Source organism: Lithobates pipiens, unplaced genomic scaffold (assembly GCF_037356315.1).
Source record: "Lithobates pipiens isolate NorthernLeopardFrog02 unplaced genomic scaffold, aLitPip1_a1.2 Scaffold_13, whole genome shotgun sequence".
In the NCBI taxonomy this organism is placed as follows: domain Eukaryota; kingdom Metazoa; phylum Chordata; class Amphibia; order Anura; family Ranidae; genus Lithobates; species Lithobates pipiens.
Window position 1 is genome coordinate 364,510,059 of NW_027507718.1, and position 18,863 is coordinate 364,528,921.

General features: G+C 43.8%; 1 protein-coding gene across 5 annotated transcripts in view; it reads left to right on the top strand.

Annotated features, from left to right (window-relative positions):
* CLCN3 (chloride voltage-gated channel 3) overlaps nucleotides 1-18,863 on the top strand; it is a 139,454-nt gene that overhangs the window by 73,127 nt on the left and 47,464 nt on the right. For all 5 annotated transcript variants that reach the window (XM_077477195.1, XM_077477194.1, XM_077477198.1 and 2 more), the window contains one exon: nucleotides 18,270-18,427. In XM_077477195.1, coding sequence (XP_077333321.1) covers nucleotides 18,270-18,427 — 158 coding nt within the window. The remainder of the gene's footprint in view (nucleotides 1-18,269; nucleotides 18,428-18,863) is intronic.

An 18,863-nucleotide genomic window follows, 5' to 3' on the forward strand; every position in this document is an offset into this window, starting at 1 on the left:
AGAGGTTGTTACTCCAATCCAAGCAGGCTCTGTATTCATTAATAGAATACATCGCTCGCCGGGATTGGCTCAACGGCGCATACTGTTTGTAGCTGAAGCCACATACAGTATTAGCAGACATTTGGGGGCTGACATCCATCGGGCAGCATTGTATACCCGGCGTATAAGACGACCCCCGATTTTTGGGCATTCTTTTTAAGTGTAAAAGGTAGTCTTATACGCCAGAAAATACAGTATTTGCATAATCAAGATTATTTTTTTTCTTTATTCATAAAATTGTTATATTAGCAGGTTATTTCTCACACACAGCATATGCATAGCACAAATTACACCCCCCAAAAAAATTCTACTTCTCCTGAGTATAGCGATACCACATGTGTGAGTCTTTTACACAGCATGGCCACATACAGAGGCCCAACATGCAGGGAGCGTCATCAAGCGTTCCTGGAGCATAAATTACATATATAATTTCTTGACTACCTCTTACACTTTTGAAGGCCCTGGAGCACCAGAACAATGGAAACTTCCCCAAATTGACCCCATTTTGGAAATAAAACAACCCAATGTATAATCTGAGGCATAATGAGTCTTTTTAACATGTTTTTTTTTCTACAAGTTTTTGGATAATGTGTAATAAAACGCTTTTTTTTTTTTTTACACAAAGTTGTCCATTTATACAATATTTCTAACACATAGCATGTACATACCAAAATTACACCCCAAAATAGATTCTCCTATTCTTCCTGAGTATGGCGATATCACATGTGGGAGAATTTTCCACAGCCTGGTCACAGAGAGGCCCAACATGCAGGGAGCACCATCAGGTGTTTTAGAGGCATATACGTCAAATCTAATTTTGACTACCTATTACACTTTTGTGAGGCACTGTAGTGGCATGGATGGGGATGGCTGAGTATGGATCGGATGACTGAGCATGGATGAATATAGCTGAATAGGGATGGATGGCTGAACTTAAATGATGAGTATTGAGTATTGCCGAGTATGGTTGGATTGCTGGATGAGTATGACATCATGGGTGGCTGAGCATGGATGGATTGATGGCTGGAATGGGCACAGATCAGCTCTGTGGGCACTACAGATCCAGCCCACAGCGCTGCTGCACCCAATCGCTCCCCTTTCCTCTCACTGTACCGAGAGGGGAGAGAGAAAGTGTGATGGAGCGATCACGTGGTCAGTGGATATTCCCGAGTGTGCACCCCAGGGGGCATGTGGCAGCGGGACTCTGGGAGGACGTCAATGTACGCCCTCCCAGAGTTATTGAGCCACGCTGTAGCCCTCATTCGGCTATGACGAGGTCATTAACTGGTTTATAAATATACTTCACAATGAAGTATGCTGGAATATCCCTGGATAGGAATCCCTCTTTGGGGCTATGTGGTTCCATTTTATGTGGTGGAGAGGAGGGAACAGTCATACAGTATACAGTGTCCTCAAAACCCACCAACAGGCCAGATTTTAACTAGAATACTGCAATCACTGAGCAGAAAATGATATCACCTCTGATGTATTTCAGTTATCTTGCAAACCTGGCCTGCTAGTGGGTCCTAAGGACAGGAGTTTAGAACCACTGGTACAGACCATATAACAAAAAGTTGAGTGCTTACTTGTGGCTATCCACAGTGTTGAATGTTGAAAGTACATTGCTGTTAATAATTAACGAAGTTATACGTGAGCGCTGCGACAATATTCTTCCACTACTTATAGATGATCTTGCTGTGTCTTTGTAGTTAGTTGGCCTTCTCAGTTGAGATAAAGGCATAAGACACACATCCTATTAAAGCATTACAGTTGCTGTTCTTGTTTTTGTTAATTCAGCAAGAGTTCGTTTGATATGTGCTGCTATCTGAGGGTGGTTCTTGTGGTGAGATCCTGTGTTTTTCTTTGATAAACTTTGGTAGCATTGTGTTAAGTGCAAATAAAGTTCATTGGGTTGCATTCTTCTGAAACAATAGGCCATTTAATATTTGCTCATCTGCCACATTCCAGGAACCGTTTAAAGGCCATACAGACACCTTTGGATACCTGCTAAACTTCCTGCCAGCTTATTGGCGTTTTCTTCCTATCAATTGGGGCATACAGTAGTTTTAGGTAAATGGGTTTTATTGGATTGACAATCTTGCTTGTCTCGTTGCATTGTTTTTTTTTTCCAAGCTGGCATGTTGATTTAGTGCATCAGCCCTACTGATCCTTTGTGCGTGTTACTCTAAGGGTCCTTTCACACGGGGCGGATCAGTTCTGATCCGCCCTGTGGATATCCGTTTGCTCAGCGGGGATCACTCCGCCGATCCCCGCTGAGCAGGGAGATGACAGGTCCGTCTCTGCATACTGCGCAGGGACGGACCTGTCACAGCGCCGCTCTCCCCTATGGGAGATCGGATGACGACGGACCGCAGTGCCCGTCGTCACCCGATCCGATGACGGATGGAAAAATAGCTTTTTCCTCCGTTTAAACTTTTTCGGATCGGAGTGGGTCGGATGTTAGCGGACATGTCATCGCTGACATCCGACGCTCCATAGAGCTCTATGGAGCACCCGTTCAGGTCCGCCTGAAAAACTGACAGGCGGGCCTGAACGGGACGTCAGTGTGAAAGGGGCCTAAATGTCTTCTGAGTCTTGCATTAGAGTGCTTGCCTTTCAGCCCAAGCTCTGATCTGTTACTGAAGGATGATTTCTAGGTCCAAAGTCATGGCAACTCTTTGCTGAAGCCTGACCCCATGGACACTCTTTGCTATGCGAGTAGGCTGTGCAGACCATTCATTCAAAGAACCCTCAGAGAAGACTGGAAGCCTTGGAAAAAGGCTGTTTTTGCACTTGCTAGTTCTACCCTGCAGTTGGTCCTGTTTGGGGCTGTCCCAGACCTTGGTGACTAGTCAGAGTACCTTAAATGAGATATCCAACAATGGCATAGACCAGAACAAAATTTTCCCAAACAAAATATTCATCACATTTTAACTTTGTGTGTGAGTCTTCGTTCTGATGGTGGCTTCTTTTGCATTGGTTTTCTTTGCAGTTCCATTCCCGGAATCTTCAGCTCAACATCTTGTCGCTGTGGGCAAAATCCTCTGTCCCTGGACATTGCTGATTTGTCACACCTCAAGGGCCAGGCTTTGTGGTTTTAGAACCCTACCATAACCTCAATTATTGTTTCCTTTATTATGAAACATTTTGACAAAGGATGCCATCCTTCAATAAATGCTAGGCACTCTGTCAGCACAGGGGCCATTGTAGACTGAGAAGATTACAGCTTTCAAACAAAATCTTTGAATGTGAGTCAGTCTGGTTGTCCGTTTTTAGCTCTGGACTCATCAGTTAGAGTACCTGGTTCTGATCCATTGAGACAACTCCACAACTGCGCCGTATGTCAACCATCGGTAAATAATAGGTCTCTCTACAGAAAGGAAGTCTGGCTCATTCTTCATCCCTGGTGTACAAAATTGGAAGGCAGATTTCTCAGACAGCATCCGGACCCAGAAGAGTGCTGGTAGGTAAGTATTGAGGGGTGCTGGTGAGGCTGCTACACACAGAAGGCCTTTTTATCTTAATGCATAGAATGCATTAAAGGGGTTGTAAAGGCAGAAGTTTATTTTTATTTTTTATCTTGCTGCATTCTATGCAGTAAGATAAAAAGCCTTCTGTATGCAACAGCCCCCCTAATACTTACCTGAGGTCCTTCTCTGTTCAGCGATGTCCATGCATCCCTCTGCCATCCGAGATTCTCCTATCTGATTGGCTGAGACACAGAAGCGGTACCATTAGCTCCCGCTGCTGTCAAAGTCAGCTAGCCAATCAGGGGAGAGATGGGGCAGGGCTGGGTTGGGGCTCCGTGTCTGAATGGACACACAGAGCTGAAGCTCGGGTGCCCCTATAGCAAGCTGCTTGCGGTGGGGGCACTGAACAGGAGGGGCCAGAAGCACTGAAGAGGGACCTAAGAAGAGGAGGATCCAGGCTGCTCTGTGCAAATCCACTGCAATAGAGCAGGTAAGTATATGTTAGTTATTTCTATAGGAAAAAAAATAAGGCTTTATTATCACTTTAACAATGGGGCAATGGGGCCGCATTATCACTAAAGCTTCACTTTAGTGCTGTTTAAGCGGCGCTTTTTTGCCATTAGTGGGATGCTTTTGAACCCAAAAAAGGGCTTAAAAGCACCTATGTTGCAGTGCTTCTGAAGCTCTTTTCAGGCGCTTTGGAAGCTGCCCATTCATTTCAATGAGCAGGGCCTTTTGGGAGCACTGTATTACAGCGCTCTCAAACCGCCCTAAAGATACTGCTTGCAGGACTTTTCCTAACATCCTGCAAGAGAACCGCCTCAGTGTGGGAGGCAGGTTTTCAGGAGCTATTTCTAGAGCTAGAACGCCTGAAAACTGCCTCAGTGTGAAAGGGGTCAAAGATAAAAAAAAAAACCTTCTGCCTTTACAACTAACTCCCTTAACCACTTGCCACCCGCCATATAGCAATATGACATCGGCAAAGTGGTTTTGATATCCTGACGGGACGTCATATGACATTGCCAGGATATTGCGCCAGGGGCACGCATCATGGCGATCATTGTTGCAGTGTGTCAATCTGGCACACTGCAACTCAGATATAGGTAAGGGTCTGACAGAGACTCTTTACTACGTGATCAGCCGTGTCCAATCACGGCTGATCGCGATGTAAACAGGAAGAGCCGGTGATCGACTTTTCCTCGCTCACGTCTATCAGATGCGAATAGAGGAGAGCCGATCAGCTGCTGCCCTGAAGGGGGGAGGGGCTGTGCTGATTATCAGTGCTGCCCACACTGGACCACCAGGGATGCCACCACTAGTCCCCATCAGGTATGCCACAATGGATGCCAATCAGTGCCCACAGTTGGCATCACTGATTGGCAGGCATTGTTTGGCATCCATTAATGTTCATCAGTGCCACCTCATTGGTTCCCATCAGTGCCTGTCAGTGCAGCCCCATCAGTTTTGTAACGGAAACAAAAAAAATGTAAACAGTCTTTCGGGCTTTTTTTATTTGTTTAGCAGAAAATAAAAATCCCAGAGGTAATCAAATACCACCAAAAGAAAGCTCTATTTGTGGGAACAAAATGATAAAAAATCTAGTTTGGCTACAGTGTAGCATGACTGCGCCATTGTCATTCAAAGTGCGACAGCACTAAAAGCTGAAACTTGGTCTGAGCAGAAAGGTATATAAGTGCCCAGTATTGAAGTGGTTAAATTTGACAAAGCGTGCCTGTTTCTTGAAAGGTTCGTTTTGATCATTCAGATGTCCTAAATGGATCCCCCCCCCCTTTACATAGAATCATCAGGCTCGTTCAAGAAGTGAAAAACCAAATGCAATAGAGCAGTAACCAATTCAAATTCTTTTTTTTAATGATTGTAGTTGGGTAAATGGAAGCCATACTTTTGTAAATTACTACTTTGCTCTTAGGCTATGCATTTTGCTCTCTAAGGGCCGGTTCACACTGCTGCGATGCAGGAACCCTGCGAATCCAATGCGGGTTCCCGCATCGCAGGTGTAAGTTAATGACACCCCCCAAATCAGTTCGCATATCGCAGTGCGATCTGCAAATTCGGACAGGAATCGGATTGCATGTGTGTGAGCACCCATGGGATACGATTCTGCTGCGGACCAAAAAAAGTCCTGTGTGAGTTTGGTCCGAATGCGATGCCATACGAGCTATGGCTGAATTCGCATCGCTTGTGATTTGCAGTGCGAATCAAATGCGATCTCGCAGCAGCGTGAACCGGTCCTAAGGCAATTTAATTTAGCAAAAAATGTAGCCCAAAATATAAGATACCTACTTTCTTATTTACTTTAGGGATGCCATGTTCTGCTTGATTCTGCATTGGGTTGAATATAATGATACAGAGTGTAGGGGATTAGTGATGTGTGACATACATTATGCAAACATGGAATCCTGTTTTACTTGCTTAACTGGTACTACTATCCCAGCATGACAGGTTCTATGGAACCTCCTATACTGGAATGGCTTTTCTCAATGCATGTGCTTTTTTTTTTTTTTATTTAATTTTTTTATCCAGAGGAAGGAGGGCAATTTAACTCATGCAAATGTCAATCAGGGCAGCAAGGTAAGTATATACAGAGTAGTGTATTTGTAGTATATAGTGTAGTGTCTTCTGGAGGCATGAGTGTACGTGGCGAATGGTTAGACAGCAGAAGCTAGGCATGTGACTTTGTGTACAGAGCCCTTTGTATTTCCTCACAGCCTACACTGAGGAATTGTTAGTTCCCATACCACTTCCCTGTGTGAAAAAACACTGCAGTCGGATCCTTCATGTGTTTAACAAAATGATATTATCTCTCTTGAACAGTTTGCTGAGAGATGCTTTTTATAGGTTTATTTCGCTTTCCCTGTCTTGTAGTGAACGAATCTCAGCAGTCTGCTCCGCCCGTACATCCTAAGGCTCCATGTACACTGGAGCTCATAAACTGCAGTTTATTGGAGTTTGGGTGTTTTTTTTTTTTTTTTTTAAAAGCCCATAATCTCCACTCTATGTTAGCCTACGTGCCCATGCACACATGGACATTTTTTTAGCTTTAATGAGCAGTGGAGTTTATGGGCTTTTTTCTGAACACCAGAAATTCGCATTCAAAGTGCCGTTTTTCCAAAAAACGACAAACGCCGATAAACGCTCATAAACACACATTAATTGGCATTCGGCGTTCTATTTTTTTCAGTGCATTGCACGTTTTTCAACCAGCGTTTTCTACCAGCAATCTGGCGTCCAGAAAAAGCTTTTTTGAGCTTCAAGTGGGGTGCCCCTAAAAAAAAAAAAAAAAAAATTAAAAGTCAGCAGCTACAAATACTGCAGCTGCTGACTTTTAATAATCGGACACTTACCTGTCCCAGGGTCCAGCAATGCGGGGGAACGAAGCCCCCCTCGTTCTCCGCTCGTGGCGCCGTCATTCGTACTGTGGGCACCCGGCTGCGGCTTCACAGCTGGGCACCCACTGCACATGCGCGAGCGGCGCAGGGCCCCGTGATACGCCACACAGTCACCTGGGACACGTGACAGGTCCCAGGTGACTGTGCGGCACAAGGGGAAGTGATGTCACTAGCCCAGGCAAGGAAGAAGGCAGACTACGAAGGACCCCCTAGCTACAGGTATTTACAGGTGAGTAAAACATTTTATTTTTCCAATAATTTTTTAAGAATTTTAAACAATTTTTTATTTTTTGGTGGCAACACCACTTTAAGTGTGCATGGAGCCTTATAGCAGAATTACACTCCCCTCTAGCTACTGCCTTGAAAGCATCCCATACAATCGCAGGATCTGTCAACTCAAGATTATCTGTCCAGTATGCGGTAATCGAATCTAGTAGGTGAGATGACAACCTGATCATTTTGCAGCCAACCAGGAGAAAGTTTCCAGCCCCTCAACCCCCTCCCAGCGGGTAAAGCCAAGAAGAGGGAAAATGGATCATGATCAGATATGCCCCCAGCCAAATATTCCGGATTGGAGGAGTCCAATGCATCCAGGGTAGCATTAAAGTCTCCCATCAGCAGCAGTGAGAGATGGGCATGAGGAGCCAATTTAACAAATAAGTCATTCAAAAGTTGAACAGTAAATGGGGGCAGTAAGTAAATATTTACCAACAGCTTATGATAGCAAATATCCAGGACCACTGACACATATCATCCCCCCAGATCAGAGATCACCTGGTGGATAGTAAAGGGAACAGCTCTGCTGATGAGAATAGATACTCCCCTAGCGAATGTGGAGAAAGTAGCATGAAATGCCCTTTGTATCCAGGGCCTAGGTAACACTAATATCCTGTTGCCATCCAGGTGTGTCACCTGTAAGAGGATGACTTGCGACCTAGCTTGCTTTAGATACTGGAACACCGTGGCCCATTTGAATTTGCTATTTAGACCCCATGCATTCCAAGATACTTAATTGGGTTAGCTATGACCACATATCTTAATCATTACATAGCTGGAGCCCAAGAGCCCAAGCGAATATAAAGCTATATGGTGTCCTGAAACAAATGAGCACCACCACCCATAGAAGGGGCCACCATAACTGTGACAGCTGTGTACTGAGTATGTAACTGCACAGAAACAAAAAAATAAAAGGAAAAAGAGAACAAAAAAACAAAGTCTTTTGTTCACTTTATGTTCCTGTGACTTCCAGAAATTCTACTTAATAGAAAACGGAGCAAAGAGCAGTATAATGCAACATTTGAATGGTACGTGGTAAGAAAAAGTCAAGAGACTGGATAATTGAATATCCATCTAGTGGCGTATGATACACCTCACATGTCAGGCTCATTATTGTGGTAATGAAACATGAGGGATCAGGAATACATCCCCTTCAAGGAAAAAATAAAATAGGACCAGGTCAAGGCACAACAGGTGCAACAAAATGGAAGGACAAATACTTATCCGGTCCCTGGCAATCTTCAGGGGTTCCTGTCCAGCCACTCGCAAGCAACAATTGGGTTATCAAAAAAATGTCACCGCTCCATTGTGCTGGACATGCAACCTGCTAGGATATAACATGCTGTATTGGATATTTTTATAACGCATTATTTTCTGGATATCATTGAAAGAGTGCCTCTTTCTGTGTTTCAGCAGAGAAATCAGGGAATAACATCACCCAAATATTTTCAAACCTCAGTTCATGGCGTTTCCTGGTTTTCTGCTAAAATCCTGTCTCGGTCCCTGTAATTCAGGAATCTGACTAGGAATGGACGAGGGAACTCACCAGGGGGACATCTACCTGTGGGCCCTTTTTTTTTTTTTTTTTTTTTTTTTTTTTTTAAAGGAAATTTTATTAAAGTTTATTTCAATACATGTGAACAGTAATACAAACAGATCTCTTCTGAGTTAATCCAAATATCAAGCATTGTCAATACAGTAAAACCAAAGAATGTCCCCAGTAGGGAGACTAACCGAAAATATTGACCTCATATATGTAGATGATTTTATCCCAATTGGTTTAAGCAAATGTGGATTGTATCTAGCGAACCCAATGTATGTAAGTTTACTCGGGAATCGGGCTCTGGTCTAAAGGCCATGTCTCCTAGGAATAATGAACTGTGTGTGCCTATCCACATATAAATAGTGTGGAATCAAGGGGTACATAATCATACATATTCTCGGAGACCAATAAGAAAACCCTTGAATCTTGTGTCTATTAGATTATGAGGAGAGCGTTATCTGTATCATATATTGAGATATTAGGTTGAAGCTACCCGCTTTGGGGTGCGCCGGATCTTAAGCTGTATTGGGAACTATCCAGGAGAGTGGGGTCTTACAAAAGATGATGGCTGGGGAAAAGCGTGAACGTGCATAACAAGGGGGCTCATAAATTCAGAAGAGAGGAATCAGTAGAGGGGGAATGGGTGGGAAGGGAAAGGGTAGTCAGAGGACATAGAGAGAATGAGAGAGATATAGCAAATATAGTAGATAAAAAGGCAAGGAAAGTGAGTGAATTTGCCTCCCGGGATCATTCCTAGTAGTCAATTGTTCCTAAGAGGGAAGATGTGTTTAAACTGTTACAGGAGAAAGTAGAACGATCTTTGTGTCTATTACACTTTCAGTGGTCAAGAATGACTATTCATGAGATTTGCATAGGAAGGGGTGGTTTTAAAGTGAATCCAGCAGGCCCATTTCGAGCTAAATTTTGATGGAGTGTCCCGAGCGATGTGAATCAGCTCTTCCATCGCAGCCGAGTGATTAATTCTACAAAACCATTCTTTAATGGTGGGTACCTGAATGGATTTCCATTTAGTCGGAATACATTGTTTTGCTGCATTTATCATGAACATAGCTAATGATTTGTGGTAAGTGTTATGAGATCCGGGAAAGATATGCAGTAGACACTGAGCTGGGGTAGGTTCAATGTTGTATGTAGTGACCTGGGTAGTTATGTTACAAACTTCCGTCCAGAAAGGGACCAACAAGCGGCAGGACCACCAAATATGCAGGAAGGTTCCCGTGTCCGTAAGACATCTCCAGCACTTATTTTGTGAATTCGGGAATAATTTGTTTAATTTCGCTGGAGTATAGTACCATCTGGTTTGGACTTTGTAGTTATTTTCTTGGGAACTAACATTTAAAGTGCCCTTGTGTGTGGTCAAGAAAATGTTACTCCATTGCTCGTCAGTCAAGGATAAGTTCAAGTCCTCTTCCCAGCGACCTGTGGGCCCTTTTGACCACATAAGTTGGAGGACGCTCCCCCCAAATCCAATAGCTTTTTGAAGAACTGTTCAGCAGACATGGTGGGCTGGGCCCCTTCGGCCCCCTCTGGCAGCCCCACCACCCTCACATTGTTCCTTCTATGCCTGTCTTCTGCGTCATCCGTTCTATTTTGCAGCATTTTCACCATGTCATGTAAATTGGATAAGTGGGTGCCCTTTGAATGGGATGCATCTTTTACCTCTGATATTAGTGTGTACTCAGTGGCTATGTGATCAATGCTCACCATCACTGCCACCTTGCTGGCATAAATCGCTTCCGGGATGGGTCTGCTGATGGCATCTTGAGCATTCTCCTGCACAGGAGAGGCAGACAAGGAACCTCCAGAGCCAGGATCTTGTGCTGTAGCCGCATTTGCCATCTTTCTGGCCTGCTTCTTGGTGCTCTTAGCTGAGTGAGGAGATGACAAGATGGCGGAGGCTGCTTCCAGCCTGCTTATGGAGTGGGTCTGGCACTGACACTTTGGCACCTGGATGCCCCCTCTTTCATGTCCAGGAATGCCGCAATAATGTCCGGTACTAGAAAGCAGGCAGGAAAACTTCTAAAAACTGATGACTTTACAGGAGAGATGTGGAAGCTTCAAGGAAACACGGTCTGCCTTGCTCACATCCAGTCACGCCCCATCATTATCCACTTCTTAGGGTTTTAACACTTCTGATTGGCATTCTCAGTTCCTTGGATATCTTTTTATATCCCTTTCCTGTTTTATACAGTTCAACTACCTTTTCCCGCAGATCCTTTGACAATTCTTTTGCTTTCCCCATGATTTAGAATCCAGAAACGTCTGTGCAGCACTGGATGAAAGATACAAGGGTCTGTCAGGTGTCCAGAAACTCCTTGACTAATATAAATGAAATATATATATATATACACATACACATACACATACACATACACACACACACACACACACACACACACACACACACACACACACACACACACACACACACACACACACACGTTACCTTTAATAGCCATTCAAACCGCTTTGTGTCAACTTGTGTGCATGTTATCAGGCCAAAATCACCAGGGTATGTGAACGTTTCATCAGGGTCATTTGGGTGGTTTATGTTGCCATTATGATGTAACCACTTGCCGTCCTCGCTATAGCTGAATGACGGCCACAGCGCGGACCTGAATTTCCAGTAGGCAGTCCTATGATGGCCTCCCCTTTGCACGTTCCCTGTGCACGCCCTACGGGGCACATGATGTGCTCACTGAGTCACTGAGACTTGGGTGATCACAGAGCCGAGTAAGGGGCCGGTTCCGGCCCCTTACGACGTGATCAGCTGTCAGCCAATAACAGCTGATCACATGATGTAAACAAAAGCTCAGTAATCGTTTTTTTTTCTCCTCCTTTTCTGAGGAGAAAAAAAAGGCGATCACCGGCTTATCTGCAAGGGACATCGGTTCCGAAGAGGAAATTGTCTCATCTGGGCCCACCAGTTCCCCCTGCCAGTGCCATCTTCCATTGCCACCTATCAATGCCCACCAGTGGTGCCAATCGGTGCCACCTAGCAGTCCTGCCTATCAGTGTAACCGATCAGTAACCATCACTGCCACCTATTGGTGCCCATCAGGGCTGCCTTAGCATACATCAATGGAGAAAAATTACCTGTTTGCAAAATGTAGCGTATAGTATGGCTAAACGCTTAGGTATTTTTTTTTTACATGAACCCTAATTGAATGCGGCTAGGTTCACATCTTTGCATTTTCGCATTCCGTGTTCATTTAATTTATAAATGAATTGACAGTCACATTCTCTGCTCTGCCCCTCCAGTGCTCATTGGAGCACTGGGCTATGGAGGGGGCGGGAGGGGTGGAGGGGCTGGCTCAGACTCTCAGTGGCACGCTGAGCCAGCTGTTGGTCCAGGCATCTGGGTGGATTCTGACATTAAAGTCAGGATCTCTTCAGAGAGCTTTGGCATGTTGGCTAAATACGAGTCAGAGGTGTGCAAAACTAAGTGCACTGTATACAATTCATACATTTTTTTTTTTTAATCATTATGCATTCAGTAATAATACCCATCCACCAGCACTAGTTCCAAGCCCATTTCTGTTCTTAGCTTTGAGTTTTTAGGGCTGAATTTCTACAGGCACGCTATAAATTGGGCATTTAAGTCTTATTTATTTATTTTTTTTCTTTAACCACTTCCCACCCGGCCAATGCACATATACGGCCGGGTGGGAGCCATCTACTCCTGATAGGACGTTCAGGAACGTCCATCAGAAGGAGCGGGATCAGGCGCGCGCGTGCCCACGCAGCGGCGCGATCCCGATGCGCCCGTGTCACCCGGACACGGCGCATCTCAGATCGGCAGGAGGGCTCTGTGATTGGCCCTCCTGATCACATGACGGCCGTGTCCAATCACGGCCGTCATGTGATGTAAACAAACAGCCGGTTGCTAGGCAATCGGCTCCTCCTCTCCTCACACAGAAGTCATCGCTGTGGAGAGGAGAGCAGATCGCTGCAGCCGGCTGATGATCAGTGAGTATGAGCTGTTTTTTTACAGCTTTTTACTCACTGATCATCAGTCTAGTGTAAACACAAATCACCACACAGTAAACACACCACACAGTATAAACACAATGTCCCCACACATGTCCCCAAAACATACATGTCCCCAAATAATAAAAACACATGTCCCCCACATATGTCCCACTAAAATCACATGTCCCAATGATTATCTGCACACATATGTACGTGATCATTTGCGTACATATGTCCGTGATCACACAAACCAATTATTATACACTTAACTGAATTTTTTTTAACAAAAACATGTAGCAGAATACATTTTGGCTTAAATTTATGACAAAATTAGATTTTATTGGATTTCTTTTAAAATAGAAAAAAGAAAATATTGTTTTTTTTTTCCAAATTTCCGCATTTTTGCGCTTATATCGCAAAAAATAAAAAACGGAGTGGTGAATAAATACCTCTAAAAGCTCTATTTGTGCGAACAAAATGATAACAATTTCATTTGGGTACAGTGTAGCATGACTGTGCAATTGTCACTGAAAGCGCTAGAGCGATGAAAGCTGAAAATTGGGCTGGGAAGGAAGGGGGCGAAAGTGCCCTGTATTGAAGTGGTTAAAAATAACAAACAAGTTCTACTTATCTGCTCTGTGAAATGGTTATGTACAGATCAGCCCCGATCCTTCCCTTCTGTAGCTCCCTCTGTCCATTCAAAAACGGAGCCCGCGGTTCAGCTCCACCCCCTCTCTCTCCTGATTAACTAACTGAATTTCATTTACAGCAGCGGGAGCCAATGGCACCGCTGCTGTGTCTCAGCCAATCAGGAGGGAGTGTTCTGGATGGCCGAGGCACTAGTGCACATCGCTGGATAGAGATGGGGCTCAGGTAAATATTAGGGGGGCTGCAACACACTGAAGGTTTTTTTTTTATTTTGCTGCATAGAATGCATTGAGATAAAAAAACCTTCTGCCTTTACAACCACGTTAATGAAGTACATTTGAATTAGTTGGTACAGGTTTATGTGGATACTTGTGTCACAGTATTGGGGAAACATTAGATTTGCAAATATCAAGTTTCCAGAACATCCATATATTTTGGAAGACGACAGGTCTTTGTACCGATGGCGTTTTTATTCAGCTTGCAAATTGAGACCTGATCCCCAGACGCTTCCTCCTCTGTTGCGGTTTTACTAATGTCAGTGTCAAATGTTTACTGGTAAAAATAGTCTTAGGAACAACTGCTGACCATCTGCTTTGCTTCTCATGGTTTATAACTAAATCGTTTTAGACATTAAAAGTGTACATCCAGCAAAACCTTTTTTTTTTTTTTTTTTTTTTTAAGTTTTGAACATAGTGGGGAAGGATTAGAACCCCCGTCCTTTCAATTATTTTTCTGCTGACATTGATTTCAAGAGACGGGAAGTGAGGGAAAATTTGCAAAAGGCACACATAACAAAAAGCTGAAAGGAAATCTATCTAATGGAGTATTGGATTGCAATAAAAACCAACATGGGTTCTAATGCTTTCCTCTTTTTAGCTCATGTACACACGGTCGGATATTCCGACAACAAAATCCGTCAGATTTTTTTCCGACGGATTTTGTCCGAAACTGGTGTTGCATACACACGGTCGGACAAAGTTGTCGGAAAATCCCATCGTTCGTTACGTGATGACGTTATTTAGTTACGACGGGACTACGTTCAGGCTAGTAGCCAATAGCTTTGGTCTAGGAATTTGATGCATGCGTGGCACTTTGTCAGATCGGAATTCTCTACAAACAATTGGACAAAGTCCGATTGGATCATGTTGTCGGAAAATTTTTATATCCAGCTCTCAAACTTTGTTGGTCGGACATTCCGACGGAAAAAGTCAGATGAAGCCCATACATGGTCGGATTATCCGACAACACGGTCTGATCGGACATTTTCCGACAGAATGTCCGACCGTGTGTACAAGGGCTAAGACAAAAAAAATTGTCTTGACTTACACTTTAACCCCAGGCCAATTCTGACATTTCGGTCATACATGTAAAAATCTAAAAAAAAATTACATTTTATTTTTTGCTAGAAAATTACTTGGAACCCCCAAACATTTATTTATTTAAGCAGAGGCCCTAGAAAATAAAATGGTGGGTGTTGAAATTTTTTATGTCACGTGGTATTTGCGCAGCAGTTTTTTCAAACACAAATTTTTGGAAAAACTACACTTTAATTCATTTTAGTGCACACAAAGACAATTTAATGGAAAGGGAATGCCTCCAGACCTTAACAGGTGCTCCCGCCCTACTATGAACTCTCAGATGCTGGCTATGCACTAGTCTGTAGAAACAAGAAAGGTCCTGGACTGCCGCATCTTTATTGTGAAAAGTAAAAATCAGCTATGAGTAAGCATCTAACGATGTGAAACGCGTTAGCTATTGATCCCTGTCTTGTCCTTGCTTGATGTGACTTGACTTGTGCCGTTGGACTTTTACTTTTCACAATAAAGATGCCTTTCTACGGAGTGCGGAAGTCCAGGACCTTCCTTGTTTCTAAACACAGTTGAATACCCAGTTTTTTTGGTAAAATATAAAGGATGATGTTATGCCTCATAAGTAGATGCCAAACAACATGGCACACGGAATGGCAACAAACTACGGAACATTCAGTTATCCATATTCAACACTTTAAAAGCTTTTACAGGTTACCACTTTTTACACAAGAGGTCTGGTGCTAGAATTATTGCTTTCACTCTGACATTCTTAGTGACACGTCACACGTGGTACAATCGCTGTTACTGTATGCGTACATGATTGACGCATGCATGCAAGCACGGAGGTACGGGGTGGCTTTACATGTTTTTGATTATCTATTTCATTTTTTTTTTCTTTTCATTTTTACACGGTTTAAAAAAAAATTTTCATTTATTATTATTTTTTTTTTTTGATTGATTGCTATTACAAGGAATGAACAACATTCTTTGTGATAGCATGGGCAGTGAAAGGTACTCTTTACTGAGAGATCTGGGGAGTATATTAGACATCTGATCTCTCCTCTGCCCTTAAAAGCATCAGATCAAACCAAGGTCGGTTTTATCTGATGCCTTCACAGGCTGGCGACGGCTTGTTTACATTAGCCGGAAAAGACAAAACACTCGTCACTTCCGGTTTCTTAGACCATAGAGCTGATTGGTGATGTTACGGTCCTTGGTCATCTCTATGGTCCGTCTGCTTTAGTCCTATGCTCTCAGGTAGCAGGGGAGAGCCTGGGAAGAGGGGGGTTGGAGAATCGCTGGGCTTCTCTGACAGCCAAAGCTTTGATAGGGTCTGTTAGTGAGTTTATTCCCTTGCCCAGCCCAGTCGTACGCTTGTTGGCCGATCACTAAAATTGGTTAGGAATGGGTTGGAAACCATAAGGGTCGAGCTATCTGAAAAGTTAGATGTCTAGTTAAATAAGGGCAATGGGTCTCCTAGTCCAAGCAAGATGATAGGAGCAGATAATAATAGTGCAGTTGTGTTCCTCCCCTCCCCCCAAGCAAGGAAAATGTAGTGCCAATAACAAATGGTGATATTCCTCTACAGTATCTGACAAAAGTGAGTACACCCCTCACATTTTGTAAATATTTTATTATATCTTTTCATGTGACAACACTGAAGAAATGACACTTTGTTACAAGGTAAGTAGTGAGTGTACAGATTGTATAACAGTGTAAATTTTCTGTCCCCTCAAAATAACTCAACACACAGCCATTATTGTCTAAACCACTGGCAACAAAAGTGTGTACACCCCTCCAAATTTGGCCCAAAGTGTCAATATTTTGTGTGGCCACCATTATTTTCCAGCACTGCCTTAATCCTCTTGGTCATGGAGTTTACCAGAGCTTCACAGATTGCCTCTGGAGTCCTCTTCCACTCCTCCACAACAACATCACAGAGCTGGTGGATGTTGGAGACCTTGTATTCCACCAGATTCCATTTGAGGATACCCCACAGATGCTCAATAGTGTTTAGGTCTGGAGACATGCTTGACCAGTCCATCACCTTTTCTCTCAGCTTCTTGACAGTGGTCGTCTTGGTGTGTTTTGGGTCGTTATGTTGGAATACTGCCCTGCGGCCCAGTCTCTGAAGGGAGGGGATTCATGCTTTGCTTCAGTATGTCACAGTACATGTTGGTATTCATGGTTCCCTCAATGAACTGTAGCTCCCCAGTGTCGGCAGCACTCATGCAGCCCCAGACCATGACACTCCCACCACCATCCTTGACTGTAGGCAAGACACACTTGTCTTTGTAGTCCTCACCTGGTTGCTGCAACACACGCTTGACACCATCTGAACCAAATAAGTTTATCTTGGTCTCGTCAGACCGCAGGATATGGTTCCAGTAATCCATTTCCTTAGTCTGCTTGTTTTCCGCAAACTTGTTTGCAAGCTTTTTTGTGCATCATCTTTAGAAGAGGCTTCCTTCTGGGACGACAGCCATGCAGACCAACTGGATACAGTGTGTAGCGTATGGTCTGAGCACTAACCGGTTAACCCCTCACCCCTTCAACCTCTGCAGCAATGCTGGCAGCACTTATATGTCTATTTCCCAAAGACAACCTCTGGATATGACCCTGAGCACATGCACTCAACTTTGGTCGACCATGATGAGGCCTCTTCTGAGTGGAACCTGTCAGGTTAAACCGATGTATGGTCTTGGCCACCATGCTGCAGCTTATTTTCAGGGTCTTGGCAATCTTCTTATAGCCTAGGCTATCTTTATGTAGAGCAATAATTTTTTTTTTCAGATCCTCAGAGAGTTCTTTGCCATGTTGTGCCATTTTGAACTTCCAGTGACCAGTATGAGAGATTGAGAGCGATAACACCAAATTTAACACACCTGCTCCCCATTCACACCTGATACCTTATAACCCTAACGAGTCACATGACATCGGGGAGGGAAAATGGCTAGTTGGGCCCAATTTGGACATTTTCACTTAGGGGTGTACTCACTTTTGTTGCCAGCGGTTTAGACATTAATGGCTGTGTATTGCATTATTTTGAGGGTACAGCAAATGTACACTGTTATACAAGCTGTAGACTCACTACTTTACATGGTAACAAAGTGTAATTTCTTCAGTGTTGTCACATGAAAAGATATAATAAAATATTTACAAAAATGTGGGGGGTGTACTCACTTTTGTGAGATACTGTATTTAAGATTGATGCAGGTACAGGAGGGATTCTCCTATAAAAAGCTTTACGGTATAGTAGCAAAGAAGGTGGCATTCCAAATAACACTGATGATGTGGGGTGTTTTATTCCCATATGAGGTTTATTTAAAAGAGCAACCTCCAACCCCCCTGTGCCACAGCAAAAGAGGTTTGCTTCAGCAGGTGTAATAAAAACAAAGTCTTCCCTCTGTCAGCCACGTGGAACCTGGCAGGATACATCATACTGTAAGAAATCCCGTACTCATGAAGGTGCCTCTTTACTGAAGTAATTTTAATCCAGTGAATACATTATGGCAGTATATGATGGCTTTGTTTGAATTTTGGAAACTCAGTCTACTCCTTTTTTTTTACGTCTTTCTAGGAACACACTACAACATGTCAAATGGAGGTGGTGCCAGCAGTAGCACCCATCTGCTGGATCTGCTAGATGAGCCTATCCCAGGTGTCGGCACTTACGATGACTTCCATACCATTGACTGGGTGAGAGAGAAGTGTAAAGACCGGGAGCGCCATCGGAGGGTAAGTTTCAGTTTCATTTTATAGATGTTGGCTAACCAGAATGACCATAAGTTAGCAATTACATTCTCCCTTTGTTTTTTTTCACTGCTCTAGACTAGTCACACATTTAACCACTTCAGCCCCAGAAGGATTTACCCCCTTAATGACCAGGCCATTTTTTGTCATACGGCACTGCGTTACTTTAACTGACAATTGCGTGGGCGTGCAATGGTGTACCCAAATAAAATTGATGTCCTTTTTTCGATCAAAGGGGGGTGTGTATGTTCCCTTGGGGGGGGGGGGGGGGGTGTTCCCCCAGGGTGTGTGTGTGTGTGTGTGTGTGTGTGTGTATATGTTCCCTCGGGGGGTGTGTGTGTGTGTGTGTGTGTGAGTGTGTGTGTGTGTGTGTGTGTGTGTGTTCCTTCGGGGGGGGCGGTGTGTGTGTGTATGTTCTTTC